Source organism: Crinia signifera, chromosome 7, assembly GCF_055691185.1.
Source record: "Crinia signifera chromosome 7, ASM5569118v1, whole genome shotgun sequence".
Taxonomy (NCBI): Eukaryota; Metazoa; Chordata; class Amphibia; order Anura; family Myobatrachidae; genus Crinia; species Crinia signifera.
In genome coordinates this window covers 169,001,394-169,022,712 of record NC_139223.1, presented here as the reverse complement: position 1 = coordinate 169,022,712, position 21,319 = coordinate 169,001,394, and the positions used below count along the sequence as shown (strand labels likewise).

Sequence of the window (21,319 nt, the reverse complement as noted above, 5' to 3'; positions counted from 1 at the left end):
TCTGTAGTATTAGAGCATTATATATAAGATTATATACCTGTCTGTAGTATTAGTGCATTATATATAACATTATATACCTGTCTGTAGTATTAGAGCATTATATATAACATTATATACCTGTCTGTAGTATTAGAGCATTATATATAAGATTATATACCTGTCTGTAGTATTAGAGCATTATATATAAGATTATATACCTGCCTGTAGTATTAGAGCATTATATATAAGATTATATACCTGCCTGTAGTATTAGTGCATTATATATAAGATTATATACCTGCCTGTAGTATTAGAGCATTATATATAAGATTATATACCTGTCTGTAGTATTAGTGCATTATATATAACATTATATACCTGTCTGTAGTATTAGAGCATTAAATATAAGATTATATACCTGTCTGTAGTATTAGAGCATTATATATAAGATTATATACCTGCCTGTAGTATTAGAGCATTATATATAAGATTATATACCTGCCTGTAGTATTAGTGCATTATATATAAGATTATATACCTGCCTGTAGTATTAGAGCATTATATATAAGATTATATACCTGTCTGTAGTATTAGAGCATTATGTTACAGTATCACATACATCAGTGTTTGGGTTGCTCTCCTGTATTATGCATTATGTTGCATTATATGATATAGATATTTCCAGGGACAATATTACAGAGAGCTAGATCCCTGGCCTCTCATTGGTCAGTCCTGGGAATGTCAGGGAGATTCCAGCCCTCCTATTGGTCGCCCACACGTGCAGCTGTCTCACATGCTTCCGGCTGAAGGGGAAAAAGTGCAGAGAGAAGGAGAGAGGGAGCCAGAGAGGGAGAGAGGAGCTGCCAGTCTGGAACCCCGCTCACACCGCGCTCAGTGCCGGGGGAAAGCCAGGGGGTGCACACTGATCTGGGGGTGCAGACATATCAGGGGGTGCAGACTGACCAGGGGGTGCACAATAGGGGGGTGCAATTAGATCAGCAGGGGGTGCATACATATCAGGGGGAAAAGACTGACAAGGAGGTGCACAATAGGGGGTGCAAAAAGATCAAGCACACATTTTAAGGGTGCAGTGATATATGGATGTCACTGGAAATCAAGAGCTAAAGTGAGATCTGGGGTGCAGTGACATCAGGTGGCGCAGTGCGATCAGTAGGGGTTCTGGTAGGTCAAGGGTGCAGTGTGATCAGGGGGTGCAGTGAGATCTGGGGGTGCAGTGTGATCAGAGGGTGCAGTGTGATCAGGGGGTGCAGTGAGATCTGGGGGTGCAGTGAGATCTGGGGGTGCCCCCCGGCAGCTGTGTGAGTGATGAGGCAGGGGGCTCTGTAGTCTGCGGAGCTGCTGCTGGCATTATTGGGTGCAGTAGGTGCTGACTTCTCCGGGGACTCCCAGCTGGGGTGGGCTCCGGGGCTGGTGGGCGCCAGGATGGAGGATCAGACTGAGCACAGTCCCGGAGCCCCCAGTGAGTCGGATAACGGGGTCTCCCCTCCCCCCATGCACCCCGGGGCCCCACCGCACCGGACCACCAACTTCTTCATAGACAACATTCTGCGCCCGGACTTCGGCTGCAGGAAGGAGACCCCCGGGCGAGAGAACGTCAACCCCCTGCACACCCGGCCGGGTCATTCGGCTCCCAGCCCGGACTCTGACACCACCTCGGACAGCTCCAAGGGGAGCGACTCCAACCCTGCCCTGCTCCTGGTGGAGAACGCCGGGCCCCCGGCCAACAAGAACGACCCCCTGGTATGGCCCGCCTGGGTGTACTGCACCCGCTACTCCGACCGGCCGTCCTCAGGTAAGAGTCCCGATTTCTGGGGAGGAGGACTACAATGCCCAGCTGTCTGGGGCTCTGAAAATCGGGACAGGCTGTGCACATAAATGCTTCTAGCTATAAGCATGGTCAGGATGATGAGCGTTACCTCCAACCTGCAGGACAATAGGGACTTTATTGTGCAGGAAAATAGGGACCATTCAGTCCCGATGATTTCAGGACAGTTGGCAAGGAATGGGGATAGACGATGGTTTTTGAGTATTCGGTAGTTATCGCCCTATTCTGGCTGGGGGGTGATAAATAGGAAGTCTATTCCTACATAACGCCGGGATTATTGGGTGCCAGGGTCCCACAGTCCCAGCTCTGTGTCATGGACCCGGATTCCTCCTTGGGTGTCATATCCGGTTTATGAAGAACGAAAGTAAACCGGAGCCATGTCTGCGAGATAGATCAGCAGCTGGTTATAATGTGTCCCCTGTCTACCCATTATATATACTCCATTCCAAACATTATATTATGAGTATATATATTCTTATTATTATTATTATTATATATTATTGTAGCTGCTTCTCTGTACACTGACAAAGCCATTTGTTTATAAACACTGCTCCCTACACTAATAATAACGTCATATTTATAAACACTGCTCCCTACACTATGATAATAACGTCATATTTGTATACACTGCTCCCTATACTATAATACAGTTATATTTATATACACTGCTCCCTACACTACAATAACGTAATATTTATATACACTGCTCCCTACACTATAATACAGTTATATTTATAAACACTGCTCCCTACGCTATAATACAGTTATATTTATAAACACTGCTCCCTATACTATAATACAGTTATATTTATAAACACTGCTCCCTACGCTATAATACAGTTATATTTATAAACACTGCTCCCTATACTATAATACAGTTATATTTATATACACTGCTCCCTATACTATAATACAGTTATATTTATATACACTGCTCCCTATACTATAATAATAACAACGTCATATTTATATACACTGCTCCCTACACTATAATACAGTTATATTTATAAACACTGCTCCCTATACTATAATACAGTTATATTTATAAACACTGCTCCCTATACTATAATACAGTTATATTTATATACACTGCTCCCTATACTATAATACAGTTATATTTATATACACTGCTCCCTATACTATAATAATAACGTCATATTTATATACACTGCTCCCTACACTATAATACAGTTATATTTATATACACTGCTCCCTACACTAATAATAACGTCGTATTTATATACACTGTTCACTATGCTATAATAACGTCATATCTATATACACTGCTCCCTACACTAATAATAACGTCATATTTATATACACTGCTCCCTACAATATAATAATAACGTCATATCTATAAATACTGCTCCCTACACTATAATAACGTCATATTTATAAACACTGTCCCCTATACTATACAGTTATATTTATATACACTGCTCCCTATAATATACAGTTATATTTATATACACTGCTCCCTATAATATAATAGTTATATTTATATACACTGCTCCCTATAATATACAGTTATATTTATAACACTGTTCCCTATAATATAATAGTTATATTTATAACACTGTTCCCTATAATATAATAGTTATATTTATAACACTGTTCCCTATAATATAATAGTTATATTTATAACACTGTTCCCTATACTATACTATAATAATAATAACGTCATATTTATAAACACTGCTCCTTACACTATAATACAGTTATATTTATATACACTGCTCCCTACACTATAATACAGTTATATTTATAAACACTGCTCCCTACACTATAATACAGTTATATTTATAACACTGCTCCCTACACTATAATACAGTTATATTTATAACACTGCTCCCTACACTATAATACAGTTATATTTATATACACTGCTCCCTACACTATAATACAGTTATATTTATAACACTGTTCCCTATAATATAATAGTTATATTTATAACACTGTTCCCTATAATATAATAGTTATATTTATAACACTGTTCCCTATACTATACTATAATAATAATAACGTCATATTTATAAACACTGCTCCTTACACTATAATACAGTTATATTTATATACACTGCTCCCTACACTATAATACAGTTATATTTATAAACACTGCTCCCTACACTATAATACAGTTATATTTATAACACTGCTCCCTACACTATAATACAGTTATATTTATAACACTGCTCCCTACACTATAATACAGTTATATTTATAACACTGTTCCCTATAGCACACACATTGCTCCTTATACAATTATAATGTCAGACTTATGAACATTGTTTCCTAGACTATAATAACGTCACATTTATAAACTGTAGTCAATATACAAAAGTTACATTTATAAACACTGTTCCCTGTATTATAATAACGTCCTTAGAAACATTGTTCCCTGTTGTGTATTGAAGTTATAAACACTGCACACGACATTAATGCAATAACCTTATATTTGCGAGCAATGCTTTTTATAATGTTACAGCCATACATGTATACACACTCATACACCCTATATTATAACGATACATAGACACTGGTCCCTATATTATAACGATACATAGACACCGGTCCCTATATTATAATAACCTAATATTTATCACACTGCTCCATATAATCACATAATATTTCTAAACACTTCCCTTTATGCTATAATAGAGGTAAACGTATATAAGCTTATCCTTATACTATAAAGCATGGACATTTATACACACTGGTCCCTATATTATAACGATACATTTATAGACACTGGTACCTATATAATAACGATATATAGACACTGGTACCTATATTATAACGATATATAGACACTGGTCCCTATAATATAACGATACATAGACACTGGTCCCTATATTATAACGATACACTATGATAATAATAATAATAATAATAATAATAATAATAATAATAATAATAATAATAACAACAGTATATTTATAAAGAGTGTTCCCTAAAAAACATAGGGATAAATATACTACTAGTACTATGAAAATGTAGTACTTATAAACACTGCTGCCCTCATTATACCTGGAAAGTAATGTATACACACACTATATACTATAATAACGTCACAACACTGTTTCATACATATTATACGTATAATAACCGGTCCTTATACCATTATGACGCGATAATATAAACACTTTCTTAGAGAAACATGCGTCATTATAATATCAATAATATTTAATATTGCGGCTTCTTCTCTGTTTACTGCGAAGGAGATTTGTTTATAAATATCGTTCTCTATAATATAAACACCGCTCTATATACTGAAGAGATATAAATATGAACAGACTATAACAACGATTCATTCAATATGACGATTTATTTATAAACACTGCACCTTATACTGTAATATATTTATAAGCATTTATAATCGCTGGTCTCAATACTGTAATAAGAAAATATCTATTAACATTGGTCTCTATACTGTAATAAGGAAACATTTATAAACAATACTTCTTATAGTAAATATCTATTTACACACCTTGCTCCCTGTACTATAATGACCATATATTTATAAACACTGCTCCTTATATTATAGTAAATATCTATTTATACACATTTCTCCCTATACTATAATGACCATATATTTATACATATACATATTTAACACTGCTCTTTAAGTAGAGATACACGCGGGTTTATATCCACGGAATATTCATAAGCAGAGCGATATTTTTATACTCTATACCTATGGTTGTAGAAATACTAGTTCCTATGATTTAATACAGATAACGGCATTTTTACAAATACTGAATTGTATTTCTGTAATAAATGTAGATGTATAAACACTAATATTAACACTGTATTATACATTCCTAAATATCGGCCCTTATAGCCATTATAGAGATCAATTCTTCAGATTCTTCTAAATTCCAGTAAACACCTCTACTTGCTAATTACAAAAAATGATTAAAGTGTAATAGTGAAATATTGTTATATTAACTGACATATATAATACACATAATTACACAAAAACCCAGCTATTTTATGGTATAGCTATATTAGCTTCTAAGCATAAACATTATTTGGGGGAGTGTCGGCTATTAATATATATATATATATATATATATATATATACATATATATGTTTTAGGATTTGTTGTATATACTCACTGATACTATTATATAGGTACATTTGTACAATATATAATCATAAACACTGCTTCTTATAGTACAATATATAATCATACACACTGCTTCTTACAGTACAATATATAATCATAAACACTGCTTCTTATAGTACAATATATAATCATAAACACCGCTTCTTACAGTACAATATATAATCATAAACACTGCTTCTTATAGTACAATATATAATCATAAACACTGCTTCTTACAGTACAATATATAATCATAAACACTGCTTCTTATAGTACAATATATAATCATAAACACTGCTTCTTATAGTACAATATATAATCATACACACTGCTTCTTACAGTACAATATATAATCATAAACACTGCTTCTTATAGTACAATATATAATCATACACACTGCTTCTTATAGTATAATATATAATCATAAACACTGCTTCTTACAGTACAATATATAATCATAAACACTGCTTCTTATAGTATAATATATAATCATAAACACTGCTTCTCACAGTACAATATATAATCATAAACACTGCCTCTTATAGTACAGTATATAATCATAAACACTGCTTCTTATAGTACAGTATATAATCATAAACACTTCTTCTTATAGTACAATATATAATCATACACACTGCTTCTTATAGTATAATATATAATCATAAACACTGCTTCTTATAGTACAATATATAATCATACACACTGCTTCTTATAGTATAATATATAATCATAAACACTGCTTCTTACAGTACAATATATAATCATAAACACTGCTTCTTATAGTACAATATATAGTCATAAACACTGCTTCTTAATATAAAGAAATAGGTAGAAACACTATTGATTACATTATAATCATTAGAACTTATTTTTCCTATATCTTAATAGCGATAGATATAAACAGGGATAACTATACAGCTAAAGTATACAGGAACAATCAGGGGCCCCGGGGGACACTGGTGGTGAATTTGGGAGGGGGGGGAGATAAGGATTCGGTAGTGGCTGGTTGCCCCCATCGGTGACGGACCAAGTATTACTTGTATGACAGTGGCCAGCCTCTGTGGTAGTGCTGGTGTCAGTGACCAGCCTCTGTGGCAGTGCTGGTGGCAGTGGCCAGCCTCTGTGGCAGTGCTGGTGTCAGTGACCAGCCTCTGTGGTAGTGCTGGAGGCAGTGACCAGCCTCTGTGGTAGTGCTGGTGGCAGTGGCTAGCTTCTGTGGCAGTGCTGGTGGCAGTGGCCAGCCTCTGTGGCAGTGGCCAGCCTCTGTGGCAGTGCTGGTGTCAGTGACCAGCCTCTGTGGCAGTGCTGGTGGCAGTGGCCAGCCTCTGTGGCAGTGCTGGTGTCAGTGACCAGCCTCTGTGGCAGTGCTGGTGGCAGTGGGCAGCCTCTGTGGCAGTGCTAGTGTCAGTCCTGTTTCTATATCAGTGTTGGTGTCAGTGCTCAGCCTCTATAGCAGCGCTGGTGTCAGTGTCCAACCTATATACAGTGTTTTTTTTTATTGGTGTGTGTGGATGTATTATGTGTTATCCTTACAATGTAAGAGTTATATTTCTCGGGTATCCCATTAATGCCCCCGTGTTTCCTTCCCCATCCTGCTGTACGTTGCTTGAACTACAGACTGAACAAGGGAATCAGCTCATAATAGTGTGTGTGTGTGTGTGTGTGTGTGTGTGTGTGTGTGTGTGTGTGTGTGTGTGTGTGTGTGTGTGTGTGTAGATAGATAGATAGATAGATAGACATACATACATACATTTACACACTCTCTCGCATGCACACACACACAGGTCAATTGCACATATCACTGAATATTACATTTTCTCTAAATAACGATCACTCATTTGATAGATAGACATACATACACGCATACACACATACATACATACATACATACATACATACATACATACTGTACACACATACATACATACATACATACATACATACATACATACATACTGTACACACATACATACATACATACATACATACATACATACATACATACTGTACACACATACATACATACATACATACATACATACATACATACATACATACACACACGCATGCATGCATACATACATACATACATACATACATACTGTACATACATACATACATACATAAATACATACATACACACACGCATACCTAAACACACACATTGCTCCATCACACACGGTATATATGTATAATCCTGTACATTACCTGTGTACTGTACACCACATCATTACCTGTGTACTGTACACCACATCTTTACCTGTGTACTGTACACCACACCATTACCTGTGTACTGTACACCACACCATTACCTGTGTACTGTACACCACACCATTAGCTGTGTACTGTACACAACATCATTACCTGTGTACTGTACACCAAACCATTACCTTTGTACTGTACACCACATCATTACCTGTGTATTTTACACCATTACCTGTGTACACCACATCATTACCCGTATACTGTACATCATTACCTGTGTACTGTACATCATTACCTGTGTACACCACATCGTTACCCGTGTACTGTACATCATTACCTGTGTAGACCACACCATTACCCGTGTACTGTAAATCATTACCTTTGTACTGTACACCAAACCATTACCTGTGTACTGTACATCATTATTTGTATACATCACACCATTACCTGTGTACTGTACACTACACCATTACCTGTGTACTGTACATCACATCATTACCTGTGTATTTTACATCATTACCTGTGTACACCACATCATTACCTGTGTACTGTACATCACATCATTACCTGTGTACTGTACACTACACCATTACATGTGTACTGTAAACCAAACCATTACCTGTGTACTGTACACCACATCATTACCTGTGTATTTTACATCATTACCTGTGTAGACCACATCATTACCCGTATACTGTACATCATTACCTGTGTATATCACATCATTACCTGTGTACACATCATTACCCGTGTACTGTACATCATTACCTGTGTACACCACATCATTAACCGTGTACTGTACATCATCACCTGTGTACACCACATCATTACCCGTGTACTGTACATCATTAACTGTGTATTGTACATCATTACCCGTGTACTGTACATCATTACCTGTGTACTGTAAAGCATTACCCGTGTACACCACATCATTACCTGTGTAGAGCACATCATTACCCGTGTACACCACATCATTACCCGCATACTGTACATCATTACCTGTGTACTGTAGTACATCATTACCTGTGTACACCACATCATTACCTGTGTAGAGCACATCATCACCGTGTACCTCTGTAAAACACCTCTATCTGTACAGTATTTGTGTACTGTATTCTTATATGGAATTATAACAATTGATGCCTCTAATTGTTGTCATTTGCACAATTTCATTGTTGTAGATCGCAGAAGAAATACTTTGATACAATGTTATACTATATAGAGGACAGAAGAACAGGCGCAGAGGTAACTGTCCGGGAATAGCGATACAATGTAGCGGATTGTACGCCAGAAATATCCCGGATCATCTCCGTGTAGCGATTTACTAATTACCTGGTATCATTAATCATCATAAATCGGAATCTGGGAGAAGATTATTTTCAAATATCGCTATGGGAATGAGAGACAGTTATTCCGACACCTATGGGAACTTTCCGATTGTTACATATATTTAATAAAATCGTCGTAAGACACACACACAACAATATTTATTTACATTTGGTTGCGATTTACAGTGTACACACTTTCACTGTGTATTACGCTCCATATCAGTATATTACAGTGTGTGTGTGTGTGTGTGTGTGTGTGTGTGTGTGTGTGTGTGTGTGTGTGTGTGTGTGTGTGTGTGTGTGTGTGTGTGTGTGTGTGTGTGTGTGTGTGTGTGTGTGTGTGTGTGTGTGTGTGTGATGAACCATATTTCCAGGTCTCCTGTATACCTTTCATTGGGAGCTGCTGGTATATACATATATACTATCTCTATCTGTGATCTCACACTGACACGATCACATCCATTCGGTGTGTTTGATAGTGAGTAACCACAGACATGTACTATGTGATGATAGTGTTATATAGGCGATTGTTACATATAATGATATGATCATTACTTCCAGTATCGGATAGCAGGTGAATCTTCATCTAAATCGGGTAAAAGGAGGGATATAGTGCACAATTTCTAACACAAAAATAATGATAGTAATAATACAACGAGCAGATCCCCCATCCCCCACCCCCCCCCTCCCCTCATCTATGGGAATGTCTGTAACTACATGGTTTTGTTTTATAACTGTTGCCAATTGTAAAGCGCAATGAAATTTGCGTTAGATATGAAACTGTCAATAAATAAAATGTAAACATTTTTAAAAATATAAAAAAAATCCTAAATTCTATAAATAATAACAACAATAATGTTAATGCTATTAATACAAAAATATGAACTAATATGAACTATAAGAGTAGTAGATAATAATAATAATAATAGTAGTAACAAAAAATATAAGTAATAATAATAATAAAGAATATATTATTATTAATAACAATAATCATAGTCATTATTAGTAGTAATAATAATAACAAAATAAATAATAATGATCACAATGTTCATAATAATACAATTAAACTTTAATAAACGCAGGTACAATACTAGCAGTAAAACTAAAGCTCATGATGATGATAATATGAATAATATTATTAGTAAAATAAACGAAACAGTAACAATTAATAGCAGTAGTCATACTAATGATGATCATTATGAAGGTAATAAAATGACAAATATTATGAGTAATAATAGCAGAAAAGGTAATAATAATAGAGGAAGTAGTAAAAATAAATGTAAGAAATGAAAATAATAATATGAGCAATATCAGTAACAAGGTAACAAGATAAATAAAAAATAAAAAAAGTATTTTTTTTATTATAATGCTAAAATACTACTACTACTACTACTACTAATGATGATAATAATAATAATAATAATAATAATATAAAATACTAATAATGATGATAATAGTAATAAAAATAAATACTACAAATAGTAATAATAATTATCACACATAACAATATAAAACAGACTAATAATAATAATAGTCATAATAACTACAAATAATGATAACTACAAATAATAATAATAATAATTACTACAAATATTAATAATTACCACACATAATAATATAAAATAGACTTATAATGATAGTAATAATAACTACAAATAATAACTACAAATAACTACAAATAATAATAATAACAACAACATGAACCCCTCGCAGAGCCTGTGTATTGTGGACTAACCCCTGTATCCCCGCCCCCGCAGGGCCTCGCACCAGGAAGCTAAAGAAGAAGAAGAACGAGAAGGAGGACAAGAGGCCGCGCACAGCCTTCACCGCGGAGCAGCTGCAGAGGCTGAAAGCCGAGTTCCAGGCCAACCGCTACATCACCGAGCAGAGGAGGCAGACCTTGGCCCAAGAGCTTAACCTCAACGAGTCCCAAATCAAGATCTGGTTCCAGAATAAAAGAGCCAAAATCAAGAAGGCGTCTGGCCTAAAGAACGGACTAGCCCTTCACCTGATGGCACAGGGACTGTACAACCACTCCACCACCACGGTGCAGGACAAGGAGGACAGCGAGTGAGGCTCCTCTATGGGGGGGTGGGAGGGTGGGGGGTAAGGGCTTCTACAGACATGACCCTATGGTGTGGGGGAGACCCCCTCACACCCTCACTATCACTATATATACCCTGATCTGACCTTGTATAGATGTAATATCAGGTAAGGACAAAGTACTGTCTGTGCTGGGGGGGGGGTGGGCCTGCCCCCCAGCCTCCGTGTCTCCTGTCATATATATCTGGGTGTTGTGGTGGATCCCCCAACTGACCGTTGAGTACCTCTTAAGTGTGGATCCCCCACCCGTGTCTCTGGGCACCCTCCCCCGGATGGGGGGTGCAGAACTGTCCTTTCAAACCAACCAAAGATTTTATTATGTTCAGAAAATTGTACCCTGAAATAAAACGTGGGACGTGTCCTATAACAGGGAGGTGTAACTTATTTTATAATAAACCGATTATTCGATGATAATGATATGTCCGAGCTCTTATTCCGGTGCTCAGGGCTCCTGCAACGATATATATATATATATATATATATATATATATATATATATATATATATATATATATATATATATATATATTATATATATATATATATATATATATATATATATTGTGTGTCTGTGTATATATGTGTGCAAATGTATCTATCATTTATTTATACATATCTATCTATCTATCTATCTATCTATCTATCTATCTATCTATATCCACCTCCTGTACCCTCTGCTATTGCCAGGAATCCTGTTAGTTTTGTAGTATTATATTTGTAGATTATTCCGTTTGAAATCAGTTATTTCCTATTAATAGAATTTGCTTATCTGCCGAATATTTAGTCTGTCACAGAATTAGAGGATTTTATTAATAATATATCATAACATTATCTTATACTTCGATCATTGATCAGATGAAAGTAAAATCAGGGAATAAAATTCTGTACCACGCAATGAAACCAAACAGTAACGTTATATAACAATGATAATATAACAATGGTAATATAACAATGGTAAAATAACAATGATAATATAACAATGGTAATAATGAAGCAGCATCATATTCTGGGTTATTGTTTAATTATCTGGGTGCAATCTTGGTGTTGTCTGTCTGCTCCTGATTGTATCCGATACCTTTGTCCGATGTTATGTGATCAGTTATTGTGGTTTATTTTCTAAACGTATCGTAAAGTTCCTCTATTGTTTGAACTGTCATGATATGTGATCATTTTATACAAGGCCCCCCCCCACCCCCCTCCCATCTCCCCTGCTCCCTCTCCCTCCTGTGATCTGTGTGCGGGGAATACTGGTATTGGTCCCCGATTTCTAGTGATGGGCTGCAGTGATGGAATTTCTGGGGTGTATTAGAAACTGTAGACAATTATATTTCTGGGGTGTATTGGAGGCTGCAGTTAATTATATTTCTGGGGTGTGTTGGAGGCTGCAGATAATTATATTTCTGTGGTGTGTTGGAGGCTGCAGGTAATTATATTTCTGGGGTGTATTGGAAGCTGCAGACAATTATATTTCTGGGGTGTATTGGAGGCTGCAGATTATTATATTTCTGGGGTGTGTTGGAGGCTGCAGTTAATTATATTTCTGGGGTGTGTTGCAGGCTACAGATAATTATATTTCTGGGGTGTATTGGAGGCTGCAGGTAATTATATTTCTGGGGTGTATTGGAAGCTGCAGACAATTATATTTCTGGGGTGTATTGGAGGCTGCAGGTAATTATATTTCTGGGGTGTATTGGAAGCTGCAGACAATTATATTTCTGGGGTGTATTGGAGGCTGCAGATAATTATATTTCTGGGGTGTATTGGAGGCTGCAGACAATTATGTTTCTGGGGTGTGTTGGAGGCTGCAGATAATTATATTTCTGGGGTGTATTGGAGGCTGCAGTTAATTATATTTCTGGGGTGTATTGGAGGCTGCAGACAATTATGTTTCTGGGGTGTGTTGGAGGCTGCAGATAATTATATTTCTGGGGTGTATTGGAGGCTGCAGTTATTTATATTTCTGGGGTGTATTGGAGGCCGCAGATAGTTATATTTCTGGGGTGTATTAGAGGCTGCAGACAATTATATTTTTGGGGTGTATTGGAGGCTGCAGATAATGTTATTTCTGGGGTGTATTGGAGGCTGCAGATAATTATATTTCTGGGGTGTATTAGAGGCTGTAGATAATTATATTTCTGGGGTGTATTAGAGGCTGCAGATAATTATATTTCTGGGGTGTATTGGAGGCTGCAGATAATTATATTTCTGGGGTGTATTGGAGGCTGCAGACAATAATATTTCTGGGGTGTATTGGAGGCTGCAGATAATTATATTTCTGGGGTGTATTGGAGGCCGCAGATAATTATATTTCTGGGGTGTATTGGAGGCTGCATATAATTATATTTCTGGGGTGTATTGGAGGCCGCAGACAATTATATTTCTGGGGTGTATTGGAGGCTGCAGATAATTATATTTCTGGGGTGTATTGAAGGCTGCTTGTAATTATATTTCTGGGGTGTATTGGAGGCTGCAGATAATTATATTTCTGGGGTGTATTGGAGGCCGCAGATAATTATATTTCTGGGGTGTATTGGAGGCTGCAGACAATTATATTTCTGGGGTATATTAGAGGCTGCAGATAATGTTATTTCTGGGGTGTGTTGGAGGCTGCAGATAATTATATTTCTGGGGTGTATTGGAGGCTGCAGACAATTATATTTCTGGGGTGTATTGGAGGCTGCAAATAATTATTTTTCTGGGGTGTATTGGAGGCTGCAGATAATTATGTTTCTGGGGTGTATTAGAGGCTGCAGATAATTATATTTCTGGGGTGTGTTGGAGGCCGCAGATAATTATATTATTGGGGTGTATTGGAGGCTGCAGATAATTATATTTCTGGGGTGTGTTGGAGGCTGCAGATAATTATATTTCTGGGGTGTATTGGAGGCTGCAGATAATTATATTTCTGGGGTGTATTGGAGGCTGCAGATAATTATATTTCTGGGGTGTATTAGAGGCTGCAGATAATTATATTTCTGGGGTGTATTAGAGGCTGCAGATAATTATATTTCTGGGGTGTATTGGAAGCTGCAGATAATGATATTTCTTTGGGGTATTGGAGGCCGCAGATAATTATATTTCTTGGGTGCATTGGAGGCTGCAGTTAATGACATTTCTAGGGTTCTGTTGGAGGCTTCCGACAATTGGGGTACTGTAGAGGTGAAGAGGGGTGTAGAGGGAAAGGGTGTAGGTGGGAAGGGGTGTAGAGGAAAAGAGGGTGTAGATGAGAAGGGGTGTGGATGGGAAGTGGGTGTAGGGAGCAAGGTAGGTGTAGAGGCGAAGGGGTGAAGAGGGGGATGGGCAGAAGAGAGGAAGGGGTGTAGAGGGGAAGGGGGGTGTAGAGAGCAATGACGGTAATAGAGGGGAAGGGGGAGTGTAGAAGGGAAGAAGCATGTAGAAGGAAAGGGGTATAGGGAGGAAGGGGGTGCTGGACGACTCACCGACAGTCAGGATTCTGACAGTCATTACCCCGACGTAGGAATCCCGACTGCTCCCTCGTGGGGGTCCACAACCCCCATAGAGGGAGAATAAAATAGGTGGTGAGCACAGCGAGCCACTGTGCCCACAGCGTGGTGAGCGCGACGAGCGCGACGAGCGCAGCGAGTCCGCAAGGGCCTTCGTTGCGCTCCCCCACGCTGTGCAGACGGGATTCCAACGTCGGGCTAATGACTGTCGGAATCCCAACTGTCGGTGTGTCATACCTCACCCAAGAGGAAGAGGTGTGTAGAGATGAAGAGGCATGTAGGGGAAGGGGTATTGAGGGGAATGGGGGAGTAGAGGGGAAGGGGGTGTAGAGAGGAAGGGGGTGTAGAGGTGTAGTGGGAGTGTAGAATGGAAGGGTGCAAAGGGTAAGAGGGGTTTAGAGGGGAAGGGGGTGTAGAGGAGAAGGGGGTATAGAGGGGAAGGGAGGTGTAGAGAGGATAAGGGGTTTAGAGGAAAGGGGGTATAGAGGTGAAGGGGTGTAGAGAGCAAGGTCGGTGTAGAGAGGAAGGGGGAATTTAGAAAGGAAGGAGTGTAGAGGGGAAGAAGCGTGTAGAGGGAAAGTGGTATAGAGAGGAAGGGGAAGTGTAGAAAGGAAGGGTGTAGAGGGGAAGAGGGTGTAGAGGAGAAGGGGGTATAGAGGGGATGAGTTGTGTAGAGGGAAGGGGGGGTGTATAGGGGAAGGGGTCTGGAGGGGAAGGGGGTGTAGAGGTGAAGGGGTCTAGAGGGCAAAGGGGGTGTAGAGGTTAATGGGTCTAGAGGGGAAGGGGAGGTTAGAGGTCTAGAGGGGTATAGAGGTGTAGAGGGGTGTAGAGAGGGGGGTGTAGAGGGGTGTAGAAGTGAAAGGGGAGTGTAGATTTGTAGAGTGGTGTAGAGTGTTGATCAAAGTCTATCTCAGGGTGTAGCTGGATGCACATATTATAGTCATGTTCCCTGTGTAGGGAGAATGATGGCGTTGGCTATGTGTGTGCTGTATACCACGAGAGGACACTGCCTGTAGTATGATTGTTAGTTACAGTCTTCTGGAGGGTGTATGTATACCTGTATACCTGTATACCAGTGAGGTGCGGTGAGGTGGGAGGCACTGGCTAGCATCAGGGCCAGATTTACAGACACACATATGTGATTTGGTGGGAGAACTTACTATAAGAATGACTAGAATAATACAAGTATGGCAACGCTGGAGTGTATTGAAGTGTGACACCTGATGTTCTGCCCCCCCCCCCCCCCCCACACACACACTGTGCATATATACATTACATAACACCTGTCACTGTATGCATATATAACACCTATTACAGTGTTTTTATACATGGAACAACAATATGTGTATAGGTATATACAGTAGGCGTACATGTAACATATAGTGGACCACCTATAGTGATCCGGGTGCCAAATAACTACCCAACAGGGGGGATCCCGACAGTCAGTATTCCGACGTGGGAATCCCGACTGCCGGTGCTCTGACAGGGGGGATCCTGACTGACAGGGGCTATTCTCCCTTGTGGGGGTCCTAGAGAGAGAATAGAAGCAGCGTGGTGAGCACAGCGAGGGGCTACTTTACACTTGTCCCCCAGCAGCAGTCGGGATTCCGACGTTGGGATACTGACCGTCGGGATCCCCTTGTCGGACCATGATACCTCACTCTAGTGATCTTTGTATACATGTGACACATATGTATACATGTAGTACATGGCGTGTGGTAGTGGTTGTGCGGTGGTGGCACTGTCACTCACCGCGGGGCAATTTTCACCCCATTTCTAAGTGATCTGACTAGATTGCCTAGAAAAGAAGCCCAGATTGCTCCGGGTGTACACCCTATAGCGATAACGATGCGCAGTCCCACACGTCTCCATCGCCCACAGATATAGGCAGTGCTTGCGCTGTCCTTCCTGCTAGATCGCGAGGCTTTGCCTATAAACAATAGGCAAAGTCCCACTCGGCACAGATCACTCAGCACACATCCCGGTGTGCATCACGGGTGTACTGCGATGTGTGCTGAGCGATCGTGCCTAAGACCATCGCTCAGCACCGGCTCCCACGTTGCTCTGTGTGTGGGGTATGGTATGCGTTTGCAACAGTCAGGATACCAACGTTCGTTTCTCCAACATCAGAATCCCGACAGTCAGGAGCCAGGCGAGCGCATTCAAGCGTCATCCAGCACCCGTGTGTACGGGGCTTTACTCTCTCATCCTCTGTCTCACACTCACAACCACTCACACTTTCCCAGCCTTTCTCTCTCTTTCATAAACTCTCTTTTCCACCTATCTCCTACTTTCTCTTTTCAATCACATTTTTTTATATCTCTTTGTCTTTGTTACCTTTGCCTCTAAATTTGTAGCTGTTCCTGTAAAGGGCCTCCTAGTATATATACCTGGATAGAAGGACTTGTGACTGTTCTGTGTCAGTGACATTGTTGTAAATCCTGCAGATAAATGGGGTGTACAGCTGTGGGAATCACCCACATTAGTGGCCGTATACAGTATGTTGTATTCAGATAAATGGTAATGTCGAGTTAAGGTGAAATTGACTGGTATTGGTCATCTTGCAGTGGAGATGAATGGTGTTTATATCTGGTTCTGATGGAGTTGAATGGTGTTGGTTATTTTAGGAACTGAAGAAGATGGATGGGTTGGTGAAATTAGGTTTTAATGGAGGTGGCTGGTGTTGGTTATGTCGATGTCAGATTCTAGTGGAGGGGAATGGTGTTGTTGATATCAGGTTCTGTGACGATGAATGGTTTTGTTGAGCAGGTTATGGTTTAGATCAGGGGCCCTCAAACTATTTGCTATGGAACCCTATCAAACAATAAAAATAATTACAGGACACCAGCAAGTTACTGCAGAAGGTCATCACATCACATGTGGAGGCACAAAATGATGTGACAATTCTAAAATAACAGACAATTCAACAGATTTTTCAGACTTGAATCACTGACTGAAATTAGAAAAGTCATCAGCCGGATGGTCAGCAACATGGAGTCGCAACCCCATACTGAGCAGGTCGGGACCCACTTTGGGGTCAAGACCCACAGTTTGAGAACCGTTGGTTTAGATAAATGGCATTTGTACTGTCAGGTTCTGGTGGAGATTAATGATGTTGGTAATTTTAGGTTCAGGTGGGGATGAATTGTTTTGGGGATGTCATCTTGTAGTGGAAATTAATGGACTTGTTGGTATCATGTTCAGGTGGAGGGGGCTGTTGCTGGTGACATCAGAATCTGGTGGTGTTGAATTGAATTGTGATGTCATCTTTTAGTGGAGGTAAATAGTGTTTTATCAGGATCTGGCGAAGTTGAATGGCTTTGGTGATTGCCTTGGGTATGTCAACTTGCTCATGTCAAGTTCTGGTGGAAAAGAATGGTGTTGGTTATCCAGCTGTGGATGGATGGTGTTGTTGATATCAGGTTCAGTTAGAGAGGAATGCTGTTGTTGATATTAGGTTTGGGTGGCACTGAATTGTGTTGGGTATATCATCTTGTAGTGGTAATGAATGTTTTTGTTGATATTAGGTTCTGGTGGAGGTGGATGTTGCTGGTGATGTCAGAATCTGGTGGAGTCGAAAGGTATTGTGATGTCACCGTGTAGTGGAGATAAATAATGTTGGTATTAAGATCTGGTGAAGTTGAATGGCTTTGGTGATTTTCAGTTATGGAGGGGATTAATTTAATTGGGTTTATAAACTTGTAGTGGAGATGAGTGGAGTTGACGATGTCAGGTTCTGATGCAGATGAATAGTGTTGTTGATATCAGGTTCTGGTGGAGATAAATGTTAGTAATGTCAGGTTTTGGTGGAGATAAACGGTGTTGATGATGTTAGGTTTGGATGGGGATGAATAGCATTGGGTATGCCACCTTGTAGTTGAGATGATTGGTGTTGTTGATGTCAGGTTCTGGTGGAGGTGAATGGTGTTGCTGATTTCAGATTCTTATGCAGATGAATGGTGTTGGTGATGTTAGGTGGAGATGAATGTTGTTGATATCAGGTTCTGGTGGAAATAAATGGTGATCATGATGATGATGTCAGGTTCCGGTAGAGATGAATGGCGTAGATGTTGTAGGTTCTAGTGGAAATGAGTGATGTTGTTGATATCAGCAACTGTTGGAGATGAATGGCGTTCTTCATGTCAGGTTCTGGTGGAAGTGAATGGTGTTGTTGATGTCAGGTTCTGTTAGAGATGGTGTTCTTGATGTCATGTTCTGGTGGAAATGAATAGTGTTGATGTAGGTTCTGGTGGAGCTGAATGATGTTGTTGATATCAGGTTCTGTTGGAGATGAATGGTTTTCTTGATGTCAGGTTCTGGTGGAAATTAATAGTGTTGTTGATGTCAGGTTCTGGTAGAGATGAATGATGTTGATGTTGTAGGTTTTGGTGGAGAGGAATGATGTTGTTGATATCAGGTTCTGTTGGAGATGAATGGTTTTCTTAATGTCAGGTTCTGGTGGAAATGAACGGTGTTGATGTTGTCAGGTTCTGGTGACGATGAATGATGTTGATGTAGGTTTTAGTCAAGATGAATGATGGGTACTTATGTATTATCTGGGCTCCCATGTTAAATGCACCCCATTTTTTCATACCCCTACTATCCAACTACGCATGGAGTTGATTTTATATAGTGTGGCGAGCGCAGCGAGCCACCGTGCCCGAAGCGTGGCGAGCGCAGCGAGCCCCACGAGGGGATGCGGTCTCTTAAGAAAAACGGGAGCCCAGATATTACATAAGTACCGAATGATGTTGTTGATATTAGGAGGTTCTGTTGGAGATTATCTGTGTTTGGGATGTCACATTTAGCTGGAAATGACTGGTGTTGATGAATATTTGGTTGGGATGCATAGTTTCATCTTTTGCAGTAATTACTATACGTACATTTTTCTGTTGATAGAACTTTATCATGTTAATAGTTGTTGTTGAGGAGTTGCCATATAAAGTTTGACAACTTGGGTATCTAGTCTTCAAGTTGTTATTCTGTAAAAAATAATATGCAATGGGAAGATCCTGTTCTTATAAAAATAGTTTATTTATGGTGGCAATGACTTGGACACATCCAGTTTTAGAAAAACAATATCTAGTGATATACAATGTCCTCCCTTTTATTCACAGCAAATGATAAATTCAATTCTTAACAAACAAGATGTCAGTTAGAGAACTTTGGCATGAAGATTCTACCCGAAGAAATCCTATCTCCTCTGTGTGACAATTGAATGGAGGAATAGCTTGACATCCACTGCACGCACCACTCCCCGCACGGCTGCGAATGGATGATTTACATAATCATCCATTCGCAGACGAGGATAAATCATTCAATGGTCACCGACCATTGAATGATTTCTCCAGGGCTCACAGTCCAGAGACACCTATATGGTGACTCTAAACTGCAGGCACCCTGTGCGAGGACAGGGCGGGCAGCTGACATCCGGTGATGTCATCTGCCCTCCCCCCGCACCCACGTCACAGCCTCATTACCATGAGAACACCCATGAAACGCTGGGCGATCCCATATGGTAATGGGGCTGCCCGGCGCCCCCGTCCTTCACTGCTTCGTGACCCGCTGCAGTAAAGTGATGTTGCAAGCTTACTCCCGGCATATGATAATTGATGCATCTGTGCAATACAATCAATTATCTCACTGCGGATTGCGGAGATGTTATCACACTTCTCTCTATTGGGCCGATTTATGCTGATAGTGATAAATCTGCCCCCTGGAGAGATTCATATATCACAGATTTCGGAATCATAAAAGTAATGCAAAATGTCTCCAGCAGGGGGGAATATGGCGCTGTACAATGTGAATCAGTGATATGGACAGACAAATGTTTAATGCTGTGAAATTAGTGTAACAATAAAGTAATTGTTCATTACAGTTTAGTCTTATTCATTTGTCTATCCGTTTTTTTACGTTGTGAAGCGCCACATTCCACCTATCTATGATCTAACATTATTTTCAGAGTGTGGGCTGGGTAGTGGGGTCATCGGGGTCGGTCGGTCTTTTTGGTTGCCCAGCACACACTCAAATAGAGGGCATGACATCATTGAATGGGCTTGTGGCCATGCCAGAGCTCCCATTTAAATAATTTTTGGGAGGTGGCCTCAAAGAAGCTCCTGTTCTACATCAGACTGGGGCCATGCCCACCCCTGTGTACATAGACCTCATCTTCTCTTTAAATGTCCCTGATCCATTAACAAAAAAGCTAATAACAATATTTTATTAGTGGTATGCTATAGACCAGGGATGGGGAACCTCAGGCCCGGGGGCCATGTGCGGCCCCCG

At 39.7% G+C, this 21,319-nt stretch overlaps 1 protein-coding gene across 1 annotated transcript; it reads left to right on the top strand.

Moving 5' to 3' along the window:
• The first annotated feature begins 831 nt into the window (after positions 1 to 831).
• EN1 (engrailed homeobox 1) lies at positions 832 to 11,964 on the top strand. The gene is made up of 2 exons (XM_083152126.1): positions 832 to 1,792; positions 11,225 to 11,964. The coding sequence occupies exons 1-2, from the start codon at positions 1,423 to 1,425 to the stop codon at positions 11,539 to 11,541; spliced, it is 687 nt and encodes a 228-aa protein (XP_083008252.1). The 5' UTR covers positions 832 to 1,422; the 3' UTR covers positions 11,542 to 11,964.
• Positions 11,965 to 21,319: the final 9,355 nt, after the last annotated feature.

Excerpts from the sequence above, each read along its gene's own strand:
- EN1 (XM_083152126.1), top strand. The coding sequence starts at position 1,423 with ATGGAGGATCAGACTGAGCACAGTCCCGGAGCCCCCAGTGAGTCGGAT. Across the intron at positions 1,793-11,224 it reads CTCCGACCGGCCGTCCTCAG|GGCCTCGCACCAGGAAGCTA; the intron begins GTAAGAGTCCCG and ends CCGCCCCCGCAG.